Here is a 20,607-nt window from a genome sequence, read left to right as displayed (position 1 = left end):
AAGGCCATCCCAACATCCTGTTGGCTGGAGAGTGAGCTTGCTCTTATCTTGGATTGCCTTCTCCTACTTGAAGATAAGGCTTTTTCAGTGTTTGTTTTTGTTTTTCTTTTTAACTGTACTGTGGCATAGTTCCTGTGTGTAGTTCAAAACTGTAACTACTAAAGAGAAACTTAAAATTCATGCTGCTACCCACGTTCTATCACCACCCCCCATTTCTGTGCCCCTGTCACCCCCAGATAACCATCGTGTGCCTTTCCAAGGTTTCTTTATACAAAACACAGGCAGCTGCTTACATAACGTTCTTATTTTCCCCATTTTAATTTAAAAGGAGCATAGTAAACACGCTGTTCAGCAATTTTCTCTCTTTTTTTCCCCCAAATATTCCATCTAGGTACCTGGGAGATCATTCCATATCTGTGCAGGGAGAGTATCCTTGCTCATGGGCAGGTAAAGGGCAGGACTGGGCAGAATGGACCCAGAAGGTGAGCAGAGAGCCTTGGGCTGGGAGAATAGGGAGTATGGCGTGAAGAAGGGAACTGGGCAGCCAGGATTTGACTTGTTCTCCTTGCCTGGCTGATTTCTGTGAGCTCCCAGGCACTCTGAGGAGATTTGTCCCTGGGCAAGAGGGAGAAAGCTCTCCTTAGGCTCTGTTACCTCCCGCACCTCCCCCAGCAGGCTGGTCTTACCTCTAAGCCCCACCAGTCACAACCCTCCTCCAGAGGAGGGACTGAGGCAGACAGATGGTCCCTGTACTCCCTGGAAAGGTGTGGGTCCAGAGGACAGGGCCCCACTCTGCTCATCCCTTTGTGCGTAATCCCCTTCAACATGCTGGTGGGAGCCCCTTCTGGAGGGTCCCTTGCAGTGGAGGCCAGGCTCGAGGATGTAACCATACAGTGTCTGAAGCCTTCCAGCATTGGGCGCGCCTCAACTCCCCTGGCTGTCCCTTTCACTGAGCTGGTAGTGAGGCAAGCGTGTGGCACTCTTGTGTTTCAGGGGTCGTGCAGCACCTGCAGAATGGCCAGCTGCTGAGGGACATCTACTTGAAGAAACACAAGCTCCTGCCGAGTGACTGGGCTGCAGAGCAGCTTCACTTAGAGACCACTGGCAAGAGCCGGACGCTGCAGAGCGGGCTGGCTCTGCTCTATGGCTTTCTGCCAGATTTTGACTGGAAGAAGGTTTATTTCAGGCACCAGCCCAGTGCTCTGTTCTGCTCTGGGAACTGCTATTGCCCACTGAGGAACCAGTACCTGGAGAAGGAGCAGCGTCGGCAGTACCTATTACGTTTGAATAACAGGCAGCTGGAAAGGACCTACGAGGAGATGGCCCGGATCGTGGACATCCCCACCAAGCAGCTCCGGGCTGCCAACCCCATAGACTCCCTGCTCTGCCTCTTCTGCCACAACGTCAGCTTCCCCTGCACCAAGAATGGCTGTATCACCATGGACCACTTCAAGGTGATCAAGACGCATCAGATAGAGGATGAGAGAGAGAGGCAGGAGAAGAAGCTGTACCTGGGGTACGCGCTCCTGGGTGCCCACCCCATCCTGAACCAAACTGTCAGCCGCATGCAGCACACAGCAGAGGGCAAGAAGGAGGCGCTCTTCACCCTCTACTCTGCTCATGACGTGACTCTGGCCCCGATTCTCAGTGCCTTGGGCCTTACGGGAGCCAGATTCCCACGGTTTGCGGCCAGGTTGGTCTTTGAGCTCTGGCAGGACAGGGAGAAACCCCGGGAGCACTCCATCCGGATCCTCTATGACGGTGTTGACATCACGTTCTACACTTCATTCTGCCAGGACCACCACAGGCGGTCTCCCAAGCCCATGTGTCCCCTCGAAAATTTAGTCCGCTTCATCAAAAAGGACATGTTTGTGGCCCTGGGTGGTGGTAGTACCAATTATTATGAAGCATGTCACAGGGAAGGGTTCTAAAAGGTACACGATGCAGCGCTGAGAATCTATGCCAATTCAAAAGGATGGGAAGGTCCACTTCTAGTTCTGTTGGCTGCTTAAGTTACAAGGTGGTTTTTAAAGGCCAGAAATCATGCTTGGGGCCCATGTGGATTTGGGGTTGAACAGGGAGTATGTTACTGTAATTGGGTACGTGAGTAACTTGAGACACAGTGGTCAGTTCACAGAGAAAGGAAGGTACTTTATTCCAGCGAGACTTTACTTGATGCCAGAATAATATTTCAGTGCCCAAAGCTGCCATTTCAAATGTGTATTCTTTAGATCTGCCTTGGTACTGTGTGATGGAATCAGCAAACTTCAGCCAAAGCTCCTCTTCATCTGGGACAACCTCACCTTGTCCTTGTTCAGTGAATGGTTTCCTGAAGTGATTCATTTAAAACGGGTGGGCAAACTTTTTCCATAAAGGGCCAGATAGTAAATATTATAGACTCTGGACCAAAAGGCCACCTATAGCGCCTGTCACAGCAGCTCGACGCTGCTCTTGTAACATGAAAGCAACCACAGATGACCCATGGATGAGTTAAGCATGGCTGTCACAGGCCACACAAAAGAGGCAGTGGGCCAGCTGTGGCCTGAGGGCTGTGGTTTACTGACCCCCATTCTAAGAACCAGGCTGCACTACAATTGCACGTTCAGCACTTTTTGAGAGAACCAGTTGAATACCCAGAATTATTCAGTGGTGCCTCCAGTAACTTCTGCTAGAAACACAGAATCTGGTCTGTATCTGACATTATAACAAAACTTGAGGGGGAAACAAACATTGAATCAGAATGAATCATAAAAAAATTACTAGAATAATACTTGATGTTCATGATGATTGTGGTATAAGATAGTTTTGAGTATGTCTTCGATATTTGTCTGCTGTAGTCTGTTTGCTGTACATGCTGAAATTTTTGTATTCCATTTAGTATTTTTATAGTCTAGGAAAATATTTTCTAAGACCAGTTTTAGATGTGCTCTTATTCCTATGAAATATTCAATTTACTGTGTCTGCTTGGTGGTTAGAAGGGAACTAGAAGCTGAATTCAGGCACTTTCTCCCAATAAAACTAATGATGGCTCATTCCCTTTGACAAGCAGTAGAATTGGATCAATTTTTAAACCATTTTCGTCAGTTTCAAATGGTAAATTCAAATTGATTTTTAAATAAGTTTTTGGAAGAACTTTGTTACTAGATAGTTAAATAATCTTTATAAGGTATTTTATATATTAGAAGCAATTATAATTAAATCTGTGATTTCTGCCTAAAATGGTGCTAGTTCTGTGCAAAGAAATGTAAAGTGAGATTCTCCAATGTCGTTGCCATTCCAGCCTTTTTTGTCTGTTTTTGTCCAGTGTTTCATTTGAATACATCTGTTTCTATTAATAAATTTTTGAAGAATACTCATACATGTAACTCATGGTTTGTACCTATAAGTCACTGTTTCTTTTCAAGTGAGTTTTAATTGTTTTATCTTAAATAAAAGCATTTTAAATTAGAAAACTCTACAGTACACATGGGGAAGGGAGGCCAGTGTGACTAGCAACGGGCCAAGCTGGGCCTGCTAGGGTGACCGGAAGGGACAGAGTCCTGCCCTGGGCCACAGAGGGGCTACAGCTTCCTTCTCTGACAGGAGCATCAGGACTTGGTGGTCAAGGGTGTGTCACAGCTGGTGGCCCTGGACTGGGTGACAGTTTATCTCAAAGTCTTCTTTTATTGCTGAAAATTGTGTGTTGTTGTCCAGTCAGTAAGTCGTGTTCAACTCCTTGTGACCCCATGGACTGCAGCATGCCAGGCTTCCCTGTCCTTCACTATCTCCCAGAGTTTGCTCAAACTCATGTCCCTGGAGTTGGTGATGCCATGCAACCATCTCATCCTCTGTCGTCTCCTTCTCCCCCTCCACTCAATCTTTCTCAGCATCAGGGTCTTTTCCAATAAGTCGGCTCTTATCAGATAGCCAAAGTACTGGAGCTTCAGCTTCAGCATCAGTCCTTCAATAAATACTCAGGGTTGATTTCCTTTAGAATTGACTGGTTTGATCTCCTTGCTGTGTGTTGTCTTTTGAATATTTAAAGCCTATGCAAGTTTTTTTTTTTTTTTTGCTCCCACTCGCAATCTATCTAAATCAGAACTGGTAAACACAGCTTGAAGATTTTAAAGTAAAGGTGAATCAGGAGATATTTTAAAAATCAATTTTGCAACATCTGTTTTGGTAAAGGTGGATATTTTGCATAAGAGCCCATATTAAAAGTGCAGAGGTTTTGCCTCCTAAGACACTGGGTATGCTGCTGCTGCTGCTGCTGGTAAGTCGCTTCAGTCGTGTCCGACTCTGTGTGACCCCATAGACGGCAGCCCACCAGGCTCCCCCGTCCCTGGGATTCTCCAAGCAAGAACACTGGAGTGAGTTGCCATTTCCTTCTCCAATGCATGAAAGTGAAAAGTGAAAGTGAAGTCACTCAGTTGTGTCCGACCCTCAGCGACTCCATGGACTGCAGCCTACCAGGCTCCTCTGTCCATGGGATTTTCCAGGCAAGAGTACTGGAGTGGGGTGCCATTGCCTTCTCCGAGACATTGGGTATGCATGGCATTAAACTATCCTCCTCAGTATCTAGTTCTGACACATTTCATTTCTATAAACAAACACTGAGCACCCAGCTGAGGGTGCTGGAGTTTGTCCTTGGTTTCAGGGCAATGGTCTCAATGACTTAGATTACGGCAAGTGTGGGTGTGCACACTGCATAACCAGCTTTGTTGTTTTCATGATTAAAATTAATACATGCACATGGGGAAACAGTCAAACAATACTGAAAACAACTTCAAAGGAGTTCTCTAATCCTACCTCCAGAGGGAACACGATGAGCTGCTTGAAAAGTATTCTTCCAGAAATTTAACTTGCAGATACAGATATATGTATAATTTTTAAATAGGAACAAGATTATTCAACTTATATTGTCCTGTGACTTCCTTCCTTCAAAATATATTTTGTTTCCTTTAACAGTATGTCTTAGACATATTTCTCGTTGTTTCCCTTAACAGAATGTCTTAAAGATTTCCATATTGAGAGGAGAGGTGGGGGAAAGAAAGAAAGAGAAGGAAGGAAAGACAGCTCTTTTATAGCCATAGAAAATATTTCATGATTTCATGATATAGATGAGACATACTTTTTAATATTTTTAAAGTAATTCCCTTTTTTCTTTTGAGATTTTACTAAAAGAATATTTATATAGTATTCCTGACACAAACATTTTGGCATTTTGACAGCCAGGTAGCTTTATAAAATCATCAGTCAACTGACTGAGTTTATCAATTTAATCTTTCCACAAAAAAACGACCAGCTTTGAAAGTAGTTGGCAGGACTGAATAGCAATTGTATCATTGTGTTGACTCAGGATGCATATCCAGCTTTTCCTGACTATCCAAAGTAGACATTTTAAAAAATAATTTGATTATTTATTTGCTAGATCTTTGTTGCTGCGTGGGCTCCTCTCTCATTGCAGTGTGCAGGCTTCTCATTTCGGTGGCCTCTCTGTTTGCAGAGCACGGGCTCCAGAGCACTTGGGTTCAGTAGTTGTGGCATATGGACTCAGTAGCTGCAGTTCCCAGGCTCTACAGCACAGGCTCAATAGTTGTAGCACACGGGCTTGGTTGCCCCATGGCACGTGGAATCTTCTCAGATCAGGGATCAAACCCATGTCTCCTGCATTGGCAGGCGGATTCTTTACCACTGAGCCACCAGAGAAACCCTAAAGTAAACATTTTAATCAAAGATAACCACACTGATCTTCAAATGGTGATATTTAGAGCTGTGTGTTCATATGGTAGACACTGGCCATGGAAAGCTACCATAAATGAGATGTGGTTCGTCTGAACTGGCATAAGACAATTAGTGAGACATATTTTAATTTTTTCATTAAAACTGAATGAAATTAAAACAGAGCCCCCCTAGAAACTTCCCCAGGACCTAGCAACCTCCAGCCCTTCACCCTCCCTTTCCTGCCTGTGTCCCCTTACCTGTACGTGCGTGCTCAGTTGCTCAGTCGTGTCCGATTCTTTGTGACTCCATGGACTGTAGCCCATCAGACTCCTCTGTCCATGGGATTTCCCAGGCAAGAATACTGAAGTGAGTTGCCATTTCCTCCTCCAGGGGATCTTCTTGACCCAGAGAATGAACCTACGTCTGCTGCGTTGGCAGGTGGATTCTTTACCATCGAGCCACATAGAGTTCAAGACCAGTTCTGTATCATTTCCCAGGTATAAGGCCTCAGGCATCGGGTTCCTCATCTGTAAACCGGGATGACACCTCCCACAAGAGTACAGGTAAAGCCCTGGGCAGCGTGGGTCATCCCCACAATGAAGCCTCCACTACTGCCCCCCACTTACTCTTTCTTTTAACTGTGCTGAGTTACCAAAACCAGCCAGAACTAGAATATGTCCCTGCCCTTTTTTTAAAGCCAGGAAGCCACCTGGGGGCACAGTGTTATGCTCTAGGCATAACTGGGAGGTACAGTTCCCCAGGCTCATGCACTTACCTTTGGGGAAAAAAATAACTCAATTCTTCTGAGTCCTGCATGTGTGCTTTGATAAAAAGCACAAAGTGACACCTTATCATAAACATCTCAATGATTTCCCAAGGGAGATAAAGCTCATTGCTCATCCTTTCCTCGTTTCCTTCATCATCTCTGTCTAATCCCCAGCTTCCTGCTTGAGTTAGAGTTGCTATCCACTGCAGAAGCGGCAGCTGACCAAAGTTCAGCAAAGGAATGGGAGTCCGGAGGCTGAGGCCATGGGTCTGGCCCCTCTGTGGCCCCAAGAGGCACTGAAGGCAAAGCAGCCCAGGAAGTGATGTGCATCTCAGCAGAGGACTACTTGCCCTCCGTGCCTCTGCTTTAGGGAGCTGCACCCCTCCCTGTTCCTGGGGCCCACCAGTGAGGCATCCTCCAACCTCCCTCCTCCCCAGGGCCCAGGAAAGGCAAGTCCTTCTGGTGGGCAGCTAGCTGCTTGCTTCCAGCATGGAGCCGAGTGTGTCTTAGTTAGGCACTCCCCAAATGATAAATCCTTTCAGGACCCTTTCTTCAGAAGCTGGTCAGAGACTGGGGCTCCCACAAATGCAAAGCTGCTTGTGCCAGTGAAGGGATGCCACACTGCCCTCTAGTGGCAACTCGGCCTGCCCCTTGATCGGCAGTTTTTCCTCTTTTCCCTGCAAATAGTAAACGGAGAAGCCAGTTACTATGCACAGATGAGGCCTCTTTCCCAGCAAGCTGAAGCTCCCTCTTGTGGCCTAGGAGTCAAGTCTTCTCTTCACCTACCTACACTGTCTTCAAGATGTAACAAGAAGAGACATTCTGTCTCCATATAGTCTCACCCCAAATGCCCTTTTATCTAACTGATGAACCAGCTGTTTGGCAGGCTCATAACTGGCTCCCTGATAAACAGACCATTAAATTGACCTTCTAAATGATGGATCCTGATGGTCTACTGTCCATCTGAAAAATTAATCCTGAGTACTGGCTGGTTGGCTGATTAAGTTTCTAAGTCACAAATCATTTGATTGACCTACTGTCTTTTTTTTGGAATCTTATTAATTTTTTTTTTTTTTTTTACCTGCTCTGGGTCTTTGTTGCTGCGCACAGGCTTTCTCTAGGGGCTACTCTTCATTGTGGTATGTGGGCTTCTCATTGTGGTGGCTTCTTTTGTTGCAGAGCAAAGGCTCTAGGCACACAGGCTTCGTTGCTCTGGAGCATGTGGGATCTCCCTGGACCAGGGATTGTGTTCCAGTTCCTTGCATTGGCAGGCAGATTCTTAACATCTGGACCACCAGGGAAGTCCCAACCTACTGTCTTTCTAACTGAACTACTAAGCTTAAATAATTAAACATCTGAAAGCTTAAACTGTTCGCATCAGGTGGCCAAAGTATTGGAGCTTCAGCTTCATACTTTGGCCACCTGATGCAAATAGCCAACTTACTGGAAAAGATCGTGATGCTAGGAAAGATGGAAGGCAAAAGGAGAAGGGGGCAACAGAGGATGAGGTGGTTGGATAGCATCACGGATTCAATGGACGTGAACTTGGGCAAACTTAGGGAGATAGCAAGGGACAGGGAGGCCCAGCATACTAGTCCATGGGGTCACAAAGAGTCGGACACGACTTAGCAACTAAACAACAACAAAGCTTGAACTACCTGCCTGGCTGACTCTCCCACTAACCATTTAGTGTTTATGACTGACTCTGCCCAGCCGAGGTGTGGCAAGACGGAGGGCCTGGCTCCATCACTAGAGGTAACAGTTGGGTGGGAGGAGAGACTGCTCCTTCCTCATACTCTGATTCCTCTTTGAACTCGGGGGCCCACTCTTCTCCCCTCTAGAGCCACCTGAAGACTCCAGAGGGGACAACCAGGAAACTGACCTTCTTATCTACCTCTACAGAGGTTCTTCAGAGAAGGCAATGGCACCCCACTCCAGTACTCTTGCCTGGAAAATCCCATGGATGGAAGAGCTTGGTAGGCTGCAGTCCATGGGGTCGCTAAGAGTCGGACACGACTGAGCGACTTCACTTTCCCTTTTTACTTTCATGCATTGGAGAAGGAAATGGCACCCCACTCCAGTGTTCTTGCCTGGAGAATCCCAGGGATCGGGGAGCCTGATGGGCTGCCGTCTATGGGGTCGCACAGAGTCAGACACGACTGAAGCGACTTAGCAGCAGCAGCACAGAGGTTCTTAACCAGGGCTCCCTGGTGGGTTTAAATTTTGTTTCCAGATAGTGTGGATACAAAGAGGTGTGTTATCTTGGAAGAGGGGTCACAGCTTTCATTGGAATCTCCAAAGAATCCAGCACACACAAATATCTTCAGACTATTGCTCTGGAAAGATCCTCAGCAAACACATTCAGACAGGAAAAAACCCTTAGCTAAATTCAAGCCCCATTTCTCTCTCACATCAGTCCAGGGTGGTGGGAAGATTAAGGTAGGAAGGGTTAGAGAGTCACAGTGGGCATGGGTGTGGTAGGGTGGAAGGATAAATGCTGTGTATGAAGTTTCCAGAGAGAAGCCCAAGGATATCAACGTGTGTCCTTTCGGTTTGCAGGTTACATGCAGCCCAACCTGCAGGGCACCCTCAGCTCTGGGCAGAGGGCTCTTTGAGCTGAGAGGAAGGATACATTTACTAGGGTCTTTGTCTGGGGTAGGGAGTATTGTGAGCATGTGGTTATGAGCAGCTATGTGTTTATTTACACACCCGTGTGCTCACAAGGGTGAGTATAACACAGCCTGTGGTTATGTGCATGGATGTTCTTTGTGTCAGTGTACATTGTGTGCTCACTCCTGGACCCCTCAAGTCTTTGGCGAGGGTGGGTGGGGTGTTGAAACAGATTCTGGGTAAGAATTTCACTAAGTGAGACAATCTACAGACCGGCCGGAGGCCCACACGAGAAGTGCGGGAATCCTCAACTCCTCTCTCTCCTTGAACCCCGCATCCCCCTCATCCCGAGTCCACTGCCACCGTCGGATCCCATCGCCTCCCCCTGCACTACTACTCGGTCTTCAATGCCCTTCCCTCGAGCCCCCTCCGGACAGCAGCCACAGTGCCCCTATTTTTCTGAAGTTAGGATGCGTAGGTAGCGCGCCCCACCGAAATCCACAACAGACTTATACTGTCAGGGGATAACGCCCGAGATCTCCTCCGTGTGACTCGGGGTCCTTTCACGACCGCGGCCTTGCTCGCTGGGCACTCTGCGCTCTCGAGGCCCCGTTCTTTTAAATGCGTCGCTGCTGGGCCTGGTTCTATTCCGCACCCCCAAGCTTTGGCTCTGATGCCTCGTCCTCCCAGCCTTTACGCACTCCTACACCCTGCATCTCGGCGATTATCACTTGCCGCTGTAACTGCCCGATTACAACTGGCAATTGTAATTGACAGAAGATCCAAGTCCGTCCGTCACGTTTCACTTGGGGACCCCTCCCCAGAGGACTCCCCAGAGGACAAAGCCTGAGCCGGCGCAAGTTACAGGCCAGCCACACACAACCTCACGTGTCTCTTTCCCGCCGGGCGGAGCATCAGAAGCCCAGGGAGGCGAAGACGAAAATGCGCGTGCGCATAAGGACCAGTAGGAACTACGACTCCCAGAATCCTCCTGACAATATTCCATTCCCACAAGGCCTCGCGGGGCCCCACCCCGGAATTGTGCTCTTTGCCTGAAAGCGGAAGTTAGGGCGAGTTTGGCGGTGGAGTCGGTGCCTGAGAGGGTAGAAGAGGTTTTACGGATTGTCTACCTCCAGGGGTCGTCAGTGAGTCAGAAACCGGGACGTCAGAGGGAAAGGACCTGGCAACAGCCTTTCAGTGCATTATTCCGCTTTCCCTCTGGCGCGCACGACCAGGCCCAAAGCCGCCGTACACTCCCACCGCCGCGTTCTCTGTCCCCACCTCTGGACGGTCCCTGGGAATAGAGGCCGATGGCTCGATGGTCTTCAGTTCAGTTCGGTTCAGTTCAGTTCTGTCGCTCAGTCGTGTCCGACTCTTTGCGACCCCATGAACTGTAGCGCGCCAGGCTTCCCTGTCCATCACTAACTCCCAGAGCTTACTCAAACTCATGTCCATCGAGTCGGTGATGCCATCCAACCATCTCATCCCCTGTCTCCCCCTTCTCCTCCTGCCTTCAATCTTTCGCAACATCAGGGTCTTTTCCAAGGAGTCAGTTCTTCGCATCAGGTGGCCAAAGTATTGGAGTTTCAGCTTCAGCATCAGTCCTTACAATGGTCTTGGTCTTGGGTAAAGCTTATTCCCAATGCTGCATTGCCTGTCTTGCACTGGGAAGAAGTGAAGACCTGGCCATAAAGGGCATAACTCACAGGGCTCCCCATGTTGGTCTTACAACTTTGCTTCTTCTAGCAGTAGCTGCAGGAATCGAAGCTGTGGACTGTGGGACAGGTGTGGACAGTAGCACGGAGGGGAGAAATTTGTGGATCCTGACCTGCTGTTGCGGTTCCCAAGATGTTTCCAGTGGCCCCAGCACTATGGGTATATAGGACTGGTCCAGCCCATATCCTTAAATGCTTGGATTCTGTACAAAGTCAGCCCCCTTCCTCAGACCCTCCAGTCCCAGCTTCATTCCCTCAGACCCCAGCAACACCTTATCTGGGCCCTGCTGCCTATTTTCATCTTGCTCCTGGGAAGCTACTTAGAGCATCCTGGCTAGAAATGGGAGCAACTGGTAGGATTGGAATGAAAAAGAGGGTCTGGACCATTTGGAGGAAAAGAAGAAAATTGAAGGAAAAGAGTGGACTAAGAAGGAACTGTAGGACATTTAAGTGACTGACAGCTACTGAAGCAAAATGGGAGGGTTAGGGTATAGGTGAAAGGGGGTGAGAGGTCTCAAAAGACAGAACTATATGTATCTTTAAACAGGCAGATGAACACATTTTTCAGAGTTTCAAGCAAGATCATCTTCCTTTGGTGAAATACAGGGGTTTATCAGGATTACCTCATCATTGCTGCTCATGAAATTTACACTGACTGGCTAAAGGTCACATTCCAGGGAGAGGCTGAAACTTCTGTTAGGTTAGGTATTAAGTCTTGGTTTGCTGACGTGGGGCTTAGCACAAGTGACTCCATTTGGGGCCTGTTTCTTCTATTAACACAATGTCCTTAATGAAGCTGTAAAAAAGTGTTCCTTTTACTCAATTCTGAGCCTGGAGTATGTGTCCTTTTGTTATTCTGTGTGACAGAATGGGAACTATAATAAAGCAAGTCTGCTGCATCTGAAGATAACTATGCTCATCTTGAAAAAAGTGTTAGGAAAGGTAGTTACGTGCTCAGTCTTTCAACCCCTGTACTGTTGTATAAGAATGTGCTTTGGGCCCAGAACATTTCCTTACAAAGATATAAAGAGCTCTCACAGTCTGGGCTGGGCATGTGCCTTTGTTTGGGAATATCTTTTCCTATTCTGGACTGGATGTGTACTTCTTTGTTCTGCTTAACCGTGTGCATCATGTGACACCCAACCAACCCTACTGCTGTATCTGTTTGCAGCAGGGAGAGAATTGGGGCCTTTGCTTATAGCACAAGAAGAGTGCATACAGATCTGCTGGCCATAGGGACTGTCATCAGTGAAGCTGATCTTGCTCTTTCTCTTCACTGGTAAAGAGTAAAGCATTGTTCACACATTGCCTCTGTGAATTGTGTCTTTTTGCAACACCAATACCTACAACCATGGAGCAGGTTGACACCCTCGGGCTGATACTCTGGTGGAAGATGTTGTTATACCAACTACTAGCCTCCATGCAGTGGGACTCCTCCCCTGGAGGTGGTAATAAGTGTCACTTGCTCAACAAAAAGCAATTCTGTGCTTGTTTGATTTGCTAGCTGCACTAGATTCTCTTTTAAAAAGCATCTCTTATCTTGAATGACTGGACAACAGTGATCTTTTTTGGACTTGGATATTTAGTAGAAATTTTCTAGAAGATAAAAGTCAGGTTGTCATTTCAAGAGAAGCAACTGAGATTATTGTTGACAACGATAAAATGTGGCCTTTCAAGCAAAAATTAGAATTTGAAAAACATAACTGCCGTGCGAGTGTGTTTGTGTATGTGTGCACACACATGCTTAGTCACTCAGTCATGTCTGACTCTGTGACCCCATGGACTATAGCCTCTCCAGGCTTTCCTCTGGCCTTGGAATTCTCTAGGCATGTATACTGAAGTAGGTAGCCATTCCTTTGTCCAGGGGATCTTCCCCACCCAGGGATCGAACTCAGGTCTCCTGCATTATATGTGGATTCTTTACCATCTGAACCACTAGGGAAACCCATGCTGTGCTGTGCTTAATCACTCAGTTGTGTCCGACTCTTTGTGATCCCATGGACTGTAGTCCCCCAGGCTCCTCTGTCCATGGGATTCTCCAAGAAAGAATATTGGAGTGGGTTGCCATGCCCTCCTCCAGGGGATCTTCCCACCCCAGGTCTCCCACATTGCAGGCAGATTCTTTACCATCTGAGCCACCAGGCGAGCCCAAAAATACTGGAGTGGATAGCCTATCCTTTCTGCAGGGGAATTTCCTGACCCAGGAATCGAACCAGGCTCTCCTGCATTACAGGGAGATTCTTTACCAGCTGAGCTACCAGGGAAACCCATACTACCATGTAAATATCTTGACAGCTTTGCATGCTTAAAAGATTCTTCTGATGAGCTTGGTGATGATGATGCTGCTAAGTCACTTCAGTCGTGTCCGACTCTGTGCGACCCCATAGACGGCAGCCCACCAGGCTCCCCCGTCCCTGGGATTCTCCAGGCAAGAACACTGGAGTGGGTTGCCATTTCCTTCTCCAATGCATGAAAGTGCAAAGTGAAAGTGAAGTCGCTCGGTTGTGTCCGACCCTCAGCGACCCCATGGACTGCTGCCTTCCAGGCTCCTCCATCCATGGGATTTTCCAGGCAAGAGTACTGGAGTGGGGTGCCATTTCCTTCTCTGTGTTGACGATGTTAGTGGGTGTGATTTCAAAAATATGTCAAATAATGAAATGTGTGTCAACATTTGGAAGATCTGCAAAGCTCAGTATATTAGATATCTGTTGTTGAATAACAGGTTACTCCAAAACATAGTGATTTAAAACAAGAAAATTTATTATTTTCTGTGGGTCAAAAGTTTGGGAGTAACTTATGTAGGTGGTTCTAACTTTGGGTTTCGCTCACCTACAGTTGCAGTCAAGATGTCTGTCTCTTGAGGCTGCAGTTGTCTGAAAGCCTGACTGGAGCTACAGTATCTGCTTCCAGGATGGTACGCTCCCATGGCTGTTGGCAGGAGACTGCGTATTTCACCCCGTGTGCCTTTCCATAGGACTTTGAGTATCCCCACAACATGGCAACTAGTTTTCCCCAGAGCAAGTGACCCAAGATCAAGGGAGCAAGATAAAAGCATCAATGTCGTTTATGATCTATCCTCATAAGTCATATTCTGTAATTTCTATCACATTCTATTCTTTAGAAGTGAGTCATGTGTACAGTCCATTCTTAAGAAGGGGAAAATAAGTTCTACTTCCTAAAGGGTGGAGGACCTAATACATGGACATATTTTAATAGCACTATATTTAGTGACCCAATATTTTCCAAATGCCCAATGTATGACATCACAAAACTACAATGCATGGGTTAAAAAAAAACTATTCCAATTGCAAGATAGCCCAATGGATTTTTAATGGCACAGAATACGAAGAGTTCATTGATGCAGTTTTAGATTCCACATTGCTACTAACCTTTAAGAAGCTATCATTTGTTAGGTTTTGGCATGATATCAAATAAAATGGGGCTTCCCAGGTGGCAGTAGTGGTAAAGAACCCACCTGCAATCCAGGAGACTTAGCGACGTTTTTGATCCCTGGATCAGGAAGATCCCTTGGAGGAGGGCATGGCAATCCACTCCAGTATTCTTGCCTGGCACATCCCATGGATAGTGGAGCCTGGTGGGCTACAGTCCATAGCGTCACAAAGAGTTGGACATGACTGAAGTGACTTAGCATGCAAATAAGAATATCCAAAATTATCTGAAAAGACTATTAAAGTACTCCCCTCATTTCCAACTACTTATCTCTGTGAGGTCAAATTTTCTTCATATACTTCACCCAAAATAATGTTAGAACCGACTGGAATGCAGAAGCAAGTATGAGAATTCAGCTGTCTTCTATTAAGCCAGACAGATTTGCAAAAATGTAAAATACTGATTACTGCTGCTGCTGCTGCTGCTGCTGCTAAGTCGCTTCAGTTGTGTCCGACTCTGTGCGACCCCATAGACGGCAGCCCACCAGGCTCCCGTGTTCCTGGGATTCTCCAGGCAAGAACACTGGAGTGGGTTGCCATTTCCTTCTCCAATGCATGAAAGTGAAAAGTGAAAGTGAAGTCGCTCAGTCATGTCCGACCCTCAGCGACTCCATGGACTGCAGCCTACCAGGCTCCTCTGTCCATGGGATTTGCCAGGCAAGAGTACTGGAGTGGGTTGCCATTGCCTTCTCCACTGATTACTAGTAAAGTACTAATTACTTTTTGTTTTGGAAAGTATATTTTTCTTAAAAAGTGTATGTGTGTTCATTAACAAGTATTGGATTTATTACTGTAATTTTAAATGAAATATTTAAAAAGTTTCTTAGTTTCAATTTCTAATGTGGTCCTGATGGATAGATATAATCCACATTAACAAAAGCTCTTTGGCATCCTCAATAATTTTTAAGAATGGAAAGGGGTTCTGAGACCAAAAAGTTTGAAAACTACTGTCCAAGCACTCACAAACATCCAGTCACCCTTGAAATGACATGTTTAAGTATGGGCTTGCAATGCAGTTCTGGCCAGTGACACATGAAGTGAGGTGTAGACATCGTGTTCAGTTTTCAGTTCAGAGTATTAAACAGAAATGTGTATATGGGCTTCAAAGGGATTGGTAATGTTGTTTCTTATTCTAGCTGATTGATATGTGGTGTTTATTCACCTTCTTTATCTCTTACATATTAAATTTTTTGTATGTGGAATATTTTATTACAAAAATTGAACACACGGAGGAGAAGATTCCTCTTCCTCTATGTAAGTGGGTTTTTTTTTTTTTTTTTCTGTTTTGCAGCATATTCATCTGGCGTACCGGACCCAAGTGTGCACTGTTGGACTCTAAAGAATGTTGTGCTTGTGGCTCTCTGAGTCTGTGTCAACAACATATTTGTGATATTTGACTTGTAACCTGAGAGTCTCCCCATCTCTTGCCACATATGCAGTCTCTCCATTCACAAGGCTGTCAGTTCAAGTTACAAAGCCCCTCATGAAAAGACCTTCCCTTCTCTGGGTTAGTCCCTTCTCCCCTAAGGTCAAGCAGGATACCAGTGTCTGTCACGCATCACATCTTTGCTAAGTTCCCTCACCTAAAGCCCGTACAAGAATAGACATCAACTAGGTTTTCCAGCTCACCGGTTCTGTAAACTGCCACACACTGAATACACTTCAGACCCCTTTTAGAACTTGGGTGAGCACCTTCTAAATGGAACCCACAACAGGTACAAAGGCAGGCTCACTTTACTGCCACTGAGCGGACCTGCTCCCATGTCACCCTGAGGACCTGGGGCTATGAAATCATGGTTTCTGGGTTTCTCCTACCCCTCTTCTTAATGTTACTTTCCCAGACATTCATAAACCAAGTAGAAAATTAAAGAATTATATAATCCAATTAACAGATTTGAGGGGATACCTGAACAAAATGTGGGCTTGGCTATCATGGGTGAGGGGGGAATGCCTGTTGGCAAGCACAAAAATGTTTGCTACAGTTGTGCACACATATATGTGTATTTTAAATCTTTCCACAATAACATGTATTGCTGTGTGACTAAAAAAGAAATGAGTAAAGGCAATAAAGGGGAAATAGACATATTAAAAACAAATAAACGCAGTCACATTTTGAGGTGTTGAGACATATATTGGTAGAAGAAGCAGACCCATTTTCTGAAACCCAATTTACTGATCCATGCACCATATTTACTTGGCTGCTTTTGCTGTTTATAAAGTTTACAACAATTCTTACTGGATGGAATTTTTAAAACAACCTTTGAACATTTCTGCAAAATCTTAGTCGTTCAGAATTCCATTATAACTGCATGACAGCATTTTAAGGCCTATTCAGTCTATTGCAGCCCAGTTAGTTAGAAGAGAAGGACCATCTATGGGAAAATATTCATGAGAATATATAAAAGATAAAAGACAGAACACAAGTACATAAGTCAATAAGAAAAAGGCAACCAAATTGAAAAATGGACAAAGAGTATGAACAGGCAATTCACAGATTCAGAAATACAGTTGGGGGCTTCTCTGGTGGCTCAGTGGTAAAGAATCTGCCTGTTCAAGAGACAGGTTCAATCCCTGGTCTGGGAAAAATCCCACATGCTTTGGAGCAACTAAGCACTTGTGCCACAACTACTGAGTTTGTGCTCCAGAGCCCGGGAACCACAGCTACTGAGCCCACACATCCTGGAGCCTGTGCTCTGCAGCAAGAGAAGTCACAGCAATAAGAAGCCTGTGCACCGCAACTAGAGAAAGCCCTGTGCAACAACAAAGACCCAGTGTAGCTTAAAAAAAATCACCATTAAAAAGTCTATGTTGACTCAGAAAACAATCTTATGATTGCCAAGCGGAAGGGATAGTCAGGGAGTTTGGGAAGGTCATGTACACACTGCTTTATTCAAAATGGATAACCAACAAGGACCTATTGTAGAGCACATGGAACTCTACTCAATGTTATTTGCCAGCCTTGTTCGGAATGGGAGTTCAGGGGAGAAGAGATATATGTATGTGTATGACTAGGTCCCTTTGCTGTTCACCTGAAACTACCACAACATTGTTAACTGGCTATACCCCAATACAAAATGAAAAGTTTAAAGTTTGGGGGGGGTAGTCTGTATTTCCTTTGGGGTAGTAGGGGGAGCTAGGACAGAGTGGGTGGGGCTAGGGAATGATGTGGCCGGAGTGGATCAAGGACTGGAGTGTAAGGGGAAGGATCTGTGGGACCGGGGGGTGATTTGGCCAGATTGGGATTGATGAGTGATGGGGAAAGGGCAGAGAGTTTGGAGAAACCAAAAGGTACTTGAAAGGACTGAGGGAAGTGAGAACAAACGGCCGTGGGAGAACTGAGACCGATTCGAAACAACTGAAGAAACTTGATAAGAGGGAGGGGAAGGGGGTGGACGTGTCAGCTGCTAGGAAGGTAGAATGGAAACAACTGGCTTTCAGTAAGCTGACCTAGAGCCACTGGCAAACAGGACCTGTTAACACTAAGCAAGGTCCCTGTAGAAGAAGAAGGTTTGAAACAAACAGGAAACACTAATTTTCAGAATGCTACGAACTGTGCCTTGCAGAGGCACTTCCTCTTGTCTTGGCTCTATTATTACATTGTAGTTTGCCTCTAAAGCAACCAAGATCTTTGAAGACTCCTTTGTCTGATAGTCAAAGGTTTGACTCTTTGCCGTGTGATCCTAAGGTAAAAAATAGGGTAAGCTGCCTTTAGTAGAAACTGCCTCTGTTTCTTGAAACTTGGGAATTTGCTTCAGATCGTAGGAGGGCATGAACCATGTCTCTCTGCAACAAGGTGTAGGTATGCATAAGGGTGTGCAGACCCTAAGACTCTTTCTCTTCTCTCTTGGTTCGAGGCAGGCATGGTTTTCGGAAGTAGAAGGCCCTGTGGTCACTGGCTTTCTCTGTGGTTCATGCCATTTTCCACACAGTGAATCGCAGGGCAACCAGAAAGCAAAAATCTTCCAGCAGTGGAGTGGTGGTGTTATGGGCTGAATCATAGCCCCCTGATTTCATATGTTAAAGCCCTAACATCCGTCACTTCATAATGTGACTGTATATTTGGAAATGGGACCTTTAAAAAGGTTATTAAGTTAAATGAGGCCATTAGAGTGGGTCCTAATCCAATCTGACTGGTTTTATAAGAAGAGTAAATCTGGGGACATGTGAGACACACCAAGGTTGTGCACACACAGAGAAAAGGACACAGCAAGGTGGCCATCTGGAGGCCTGAGTAGAGAGTCTTGAGCCTAAAGATGTGGATGGTGAACATGGCCTCACTAGGCTGAGTGAATGAAAGAAGGAGGAGACGACCTCAGACTAGGGAAAGGATGGGGGAGTCGGTGACAGCTTGTTCCAGTGGAAGGTTCTAGGGGCCTTGGTATTCTGCAGAAACTAGCCACAACTCAGCAGATTTCAGTTTCTTGTTTATTTTTTACTGAAGTAAAGTTGAATTACAATGTTGTTTTAATTACTGCTGTACCAGCAAAGTGACTCAGTTATACCTACCTGTACATTTTTACCTGTATATTTTTTTTCATTTTCTTTTCCATTATGGTTTATCACAGGATATTGAGTATAGTTTCCTCTGCCATACAGTAGGACCTTGTTGTTTATCCACTCTATATATGCCAATTTGCATCTGCTAATCCCAGACTTTCCTGCCGTCTCCCATTCCCCTCCTCCTTGGCAACCATCAGTCTATTCTCTCTGTCTCTAATATTTTTTTCCTGTTTCATAGATAGGTTCATTTGTCTTATTTTAGATTCCACATGTAAGTGATACCATATGGTATTTCTCTTTCTGACTTACTTCACTTAGTATGATAATCTCTCGTTGCATCCATGTTGCAGCAAATGGCATTATTTTGCTCTTTTTATGGCTGAGTAGTATTCCACTGTATATATGTACCTCATCTTCTTTATCCTCTCATCTGTCAATGGATATTTAGATGGTTTCCATGTTTTGGTTAGTGTAAACAGCGCTGCTATAAACAGAGGGGTGCATGTATCTTTTTTAACCATATTTTTCTCTGGATATATGCCCAAGAGAGGGATTGCTGGACCATATGGTAATTCTATTTTAAATTTTCTGAGGAACCTCCATACTGTTTCCACAGTGGCTGTATCAACTTACATTCCCACCAATACTGTAGGAGGGTTCCCTTTTCTCCACACCCTCTCCAGCATTTATTATTTGTAGGCTTTTTAATGATGGCCATTCTGACCATCATGAGAAGGTACCTCATTATAGTTTTGATTTGCATTTCTCTAATAATGAGTGATGTTGAGCATCTTTTCATGTGCCTATTGGCCATCTGTATCTCTCCTTTGGACAAAAGTCTCTAGGTCTTCTGCTCATTTTTTTGATTGGGTTGTTTGGGGTTTTTTTGTTTTTGTTGTTTGGTTTCTTTTTTGTTGTTGTTGTTGTTGAGTTATATGAGCTATTTGTGTATTTTGGAAATTAAGCCCTTGTCAGTCACATCATTTGCAAGTATTTTCTCCCTATTCTCGATGTATGCTGCTGCTGCTGCTAAGTCTCTTCAGTCGTGTCCGACTCTGAAATTTAGGTAGGGATTCTCGATGTATAATCCCTACCTAAATTCCAGCCAGTTGCTCATGGTGCCTCCAGCAGGCTCCTGATTGTCAAGGTTGTGCTCACTGCTGTGTCCGCAGCATCATCATCTGGAACAGTGGTACTCTACAAGTGTTTGCTGAATGGATCAATAGATTTATGTAGAGGTAGATGAGTGCGTGTACGAATCTATATGACTCAAGGATGCAGTGCCTTCTCCTACCACCCACAGCCATTTGTGATTCTCTCTGTGGTGAGCCCATTTCTCCTTCCACCTGTCCCTTGATGGCTCTAAAAGCCCTTAGTCATTTGGCTCCAGTGTCCTAGTTTTGGAGACCAGCTACTTATTAACTAAACCGTTGCACCACTCATTCTTATAGCCTTAAATTAGTTTGGGTTAATTCTTAACTGTTTCCTTTCTGTTCATGTGTCATTTAATGGTTTGCCTTTATCTGATTTTCCCCAATTTCCTGTGCATTTGTGGTTTTCTACAGAAGCTCTGTACCAGAGGTCTCATGCGGCCACACCAAACAAGTGTGGGCGCCTAGGGTTTCTAGGAGGGCTCTCTGGCTGCTCTGGGTCTCATCCAACTGGTGTCCAACCAAACATTCCCAGCCAAGGTTATTCATGCTAGAGGAGGAAGAATGCCTGCCCCAGAGCCAGCTCTTGGGGAAAAGAAGAATTGTTGATATAGGCCAAGCCCCCAGAGAAGACAGATTTCACTGCAGCTGCTAAAGGTTGGTGGTATACTTTTTCTCCAACTCAGTGAAAGTTGTCCATGAATTTCATTAGT

At 45.5% G+C, this 20,607-nt stretch overlaps 1 protein-coding gene and 2 long non-coding RNA genes across 10 annotated transcripts in view; 2 read left to right on the top strand and 1 right to left on the bottom strand.

The window, feature by feature from the left end:
- Positions 1-3,352, top strand: part of PXYLP1 (2-phosphoxylose phosphatase 1) — a 94,672-nt gene extending 91,320 nt beyond the window's left edge. For all 8 annotated transcript variants that reach the window (XM_059888972.1, XM_024996088.2, XM_059888973.1 and 5 more), the window contains one exon: positions 994-3,352. In XM_059888972.1, coding sequence (XP_059744955.1) covers positions 994-1,931 — 938 coding nt within the window. In that variant the 3' untranslated portion in view covers positions 1,932-3,352. The remainder of the gene's footprint in view (positions 1-993) is intronic.
- Positions 2,782-11,373, bottom strand: LOC132345892 (uncharacterized). The gene is made up of 3 exons (XR_009495445.1): positions 7,551-11,373; positions 5,961-7,146; positions 2,782-5,692 (listed from the first exon to the last, which is right to left on the bottom strand). It is a non-coding gene; the product is annotated as an uncharacterized lncRNA (long non-coding RNA).
- Positions 6,179-20,607, top strand: part of LOC132345893 (uncharacterized) — a 47,289-nt gene continuing 32,860 nt past the window's right edge. The window contains exons 1-2 of the long non-coding RNA XR_009495446.1: positions 6,179-6,266; positions 15,535-17,928. This is a non-coding gene — a long non-coding RNA (uncharacterized lncRNA). The remainder of the gene's footprint in view (positions 6,267-15,534; positions 17,929-20,607) is intronic.

This window comes from Bos taurus, chromosome 1 (genome assembly GCF_002263795.3).
Source record: "Bos taurus isolate L1 Dominette 01449 registration number 42190680 breed Hereford chromosome 1, ARS-UCD2.0, whole genome shotgun sequence".
In the NCBI taxonomy this organism is placed as follows: Eukaryota; Metazoa; Chordata; class Mammalia; order Artiodactyla; family Bovidae; genus Bos; species Bos taurus.
This window is presented reverse-complemented; position numbering and strand designations above follow the sequence as displayed.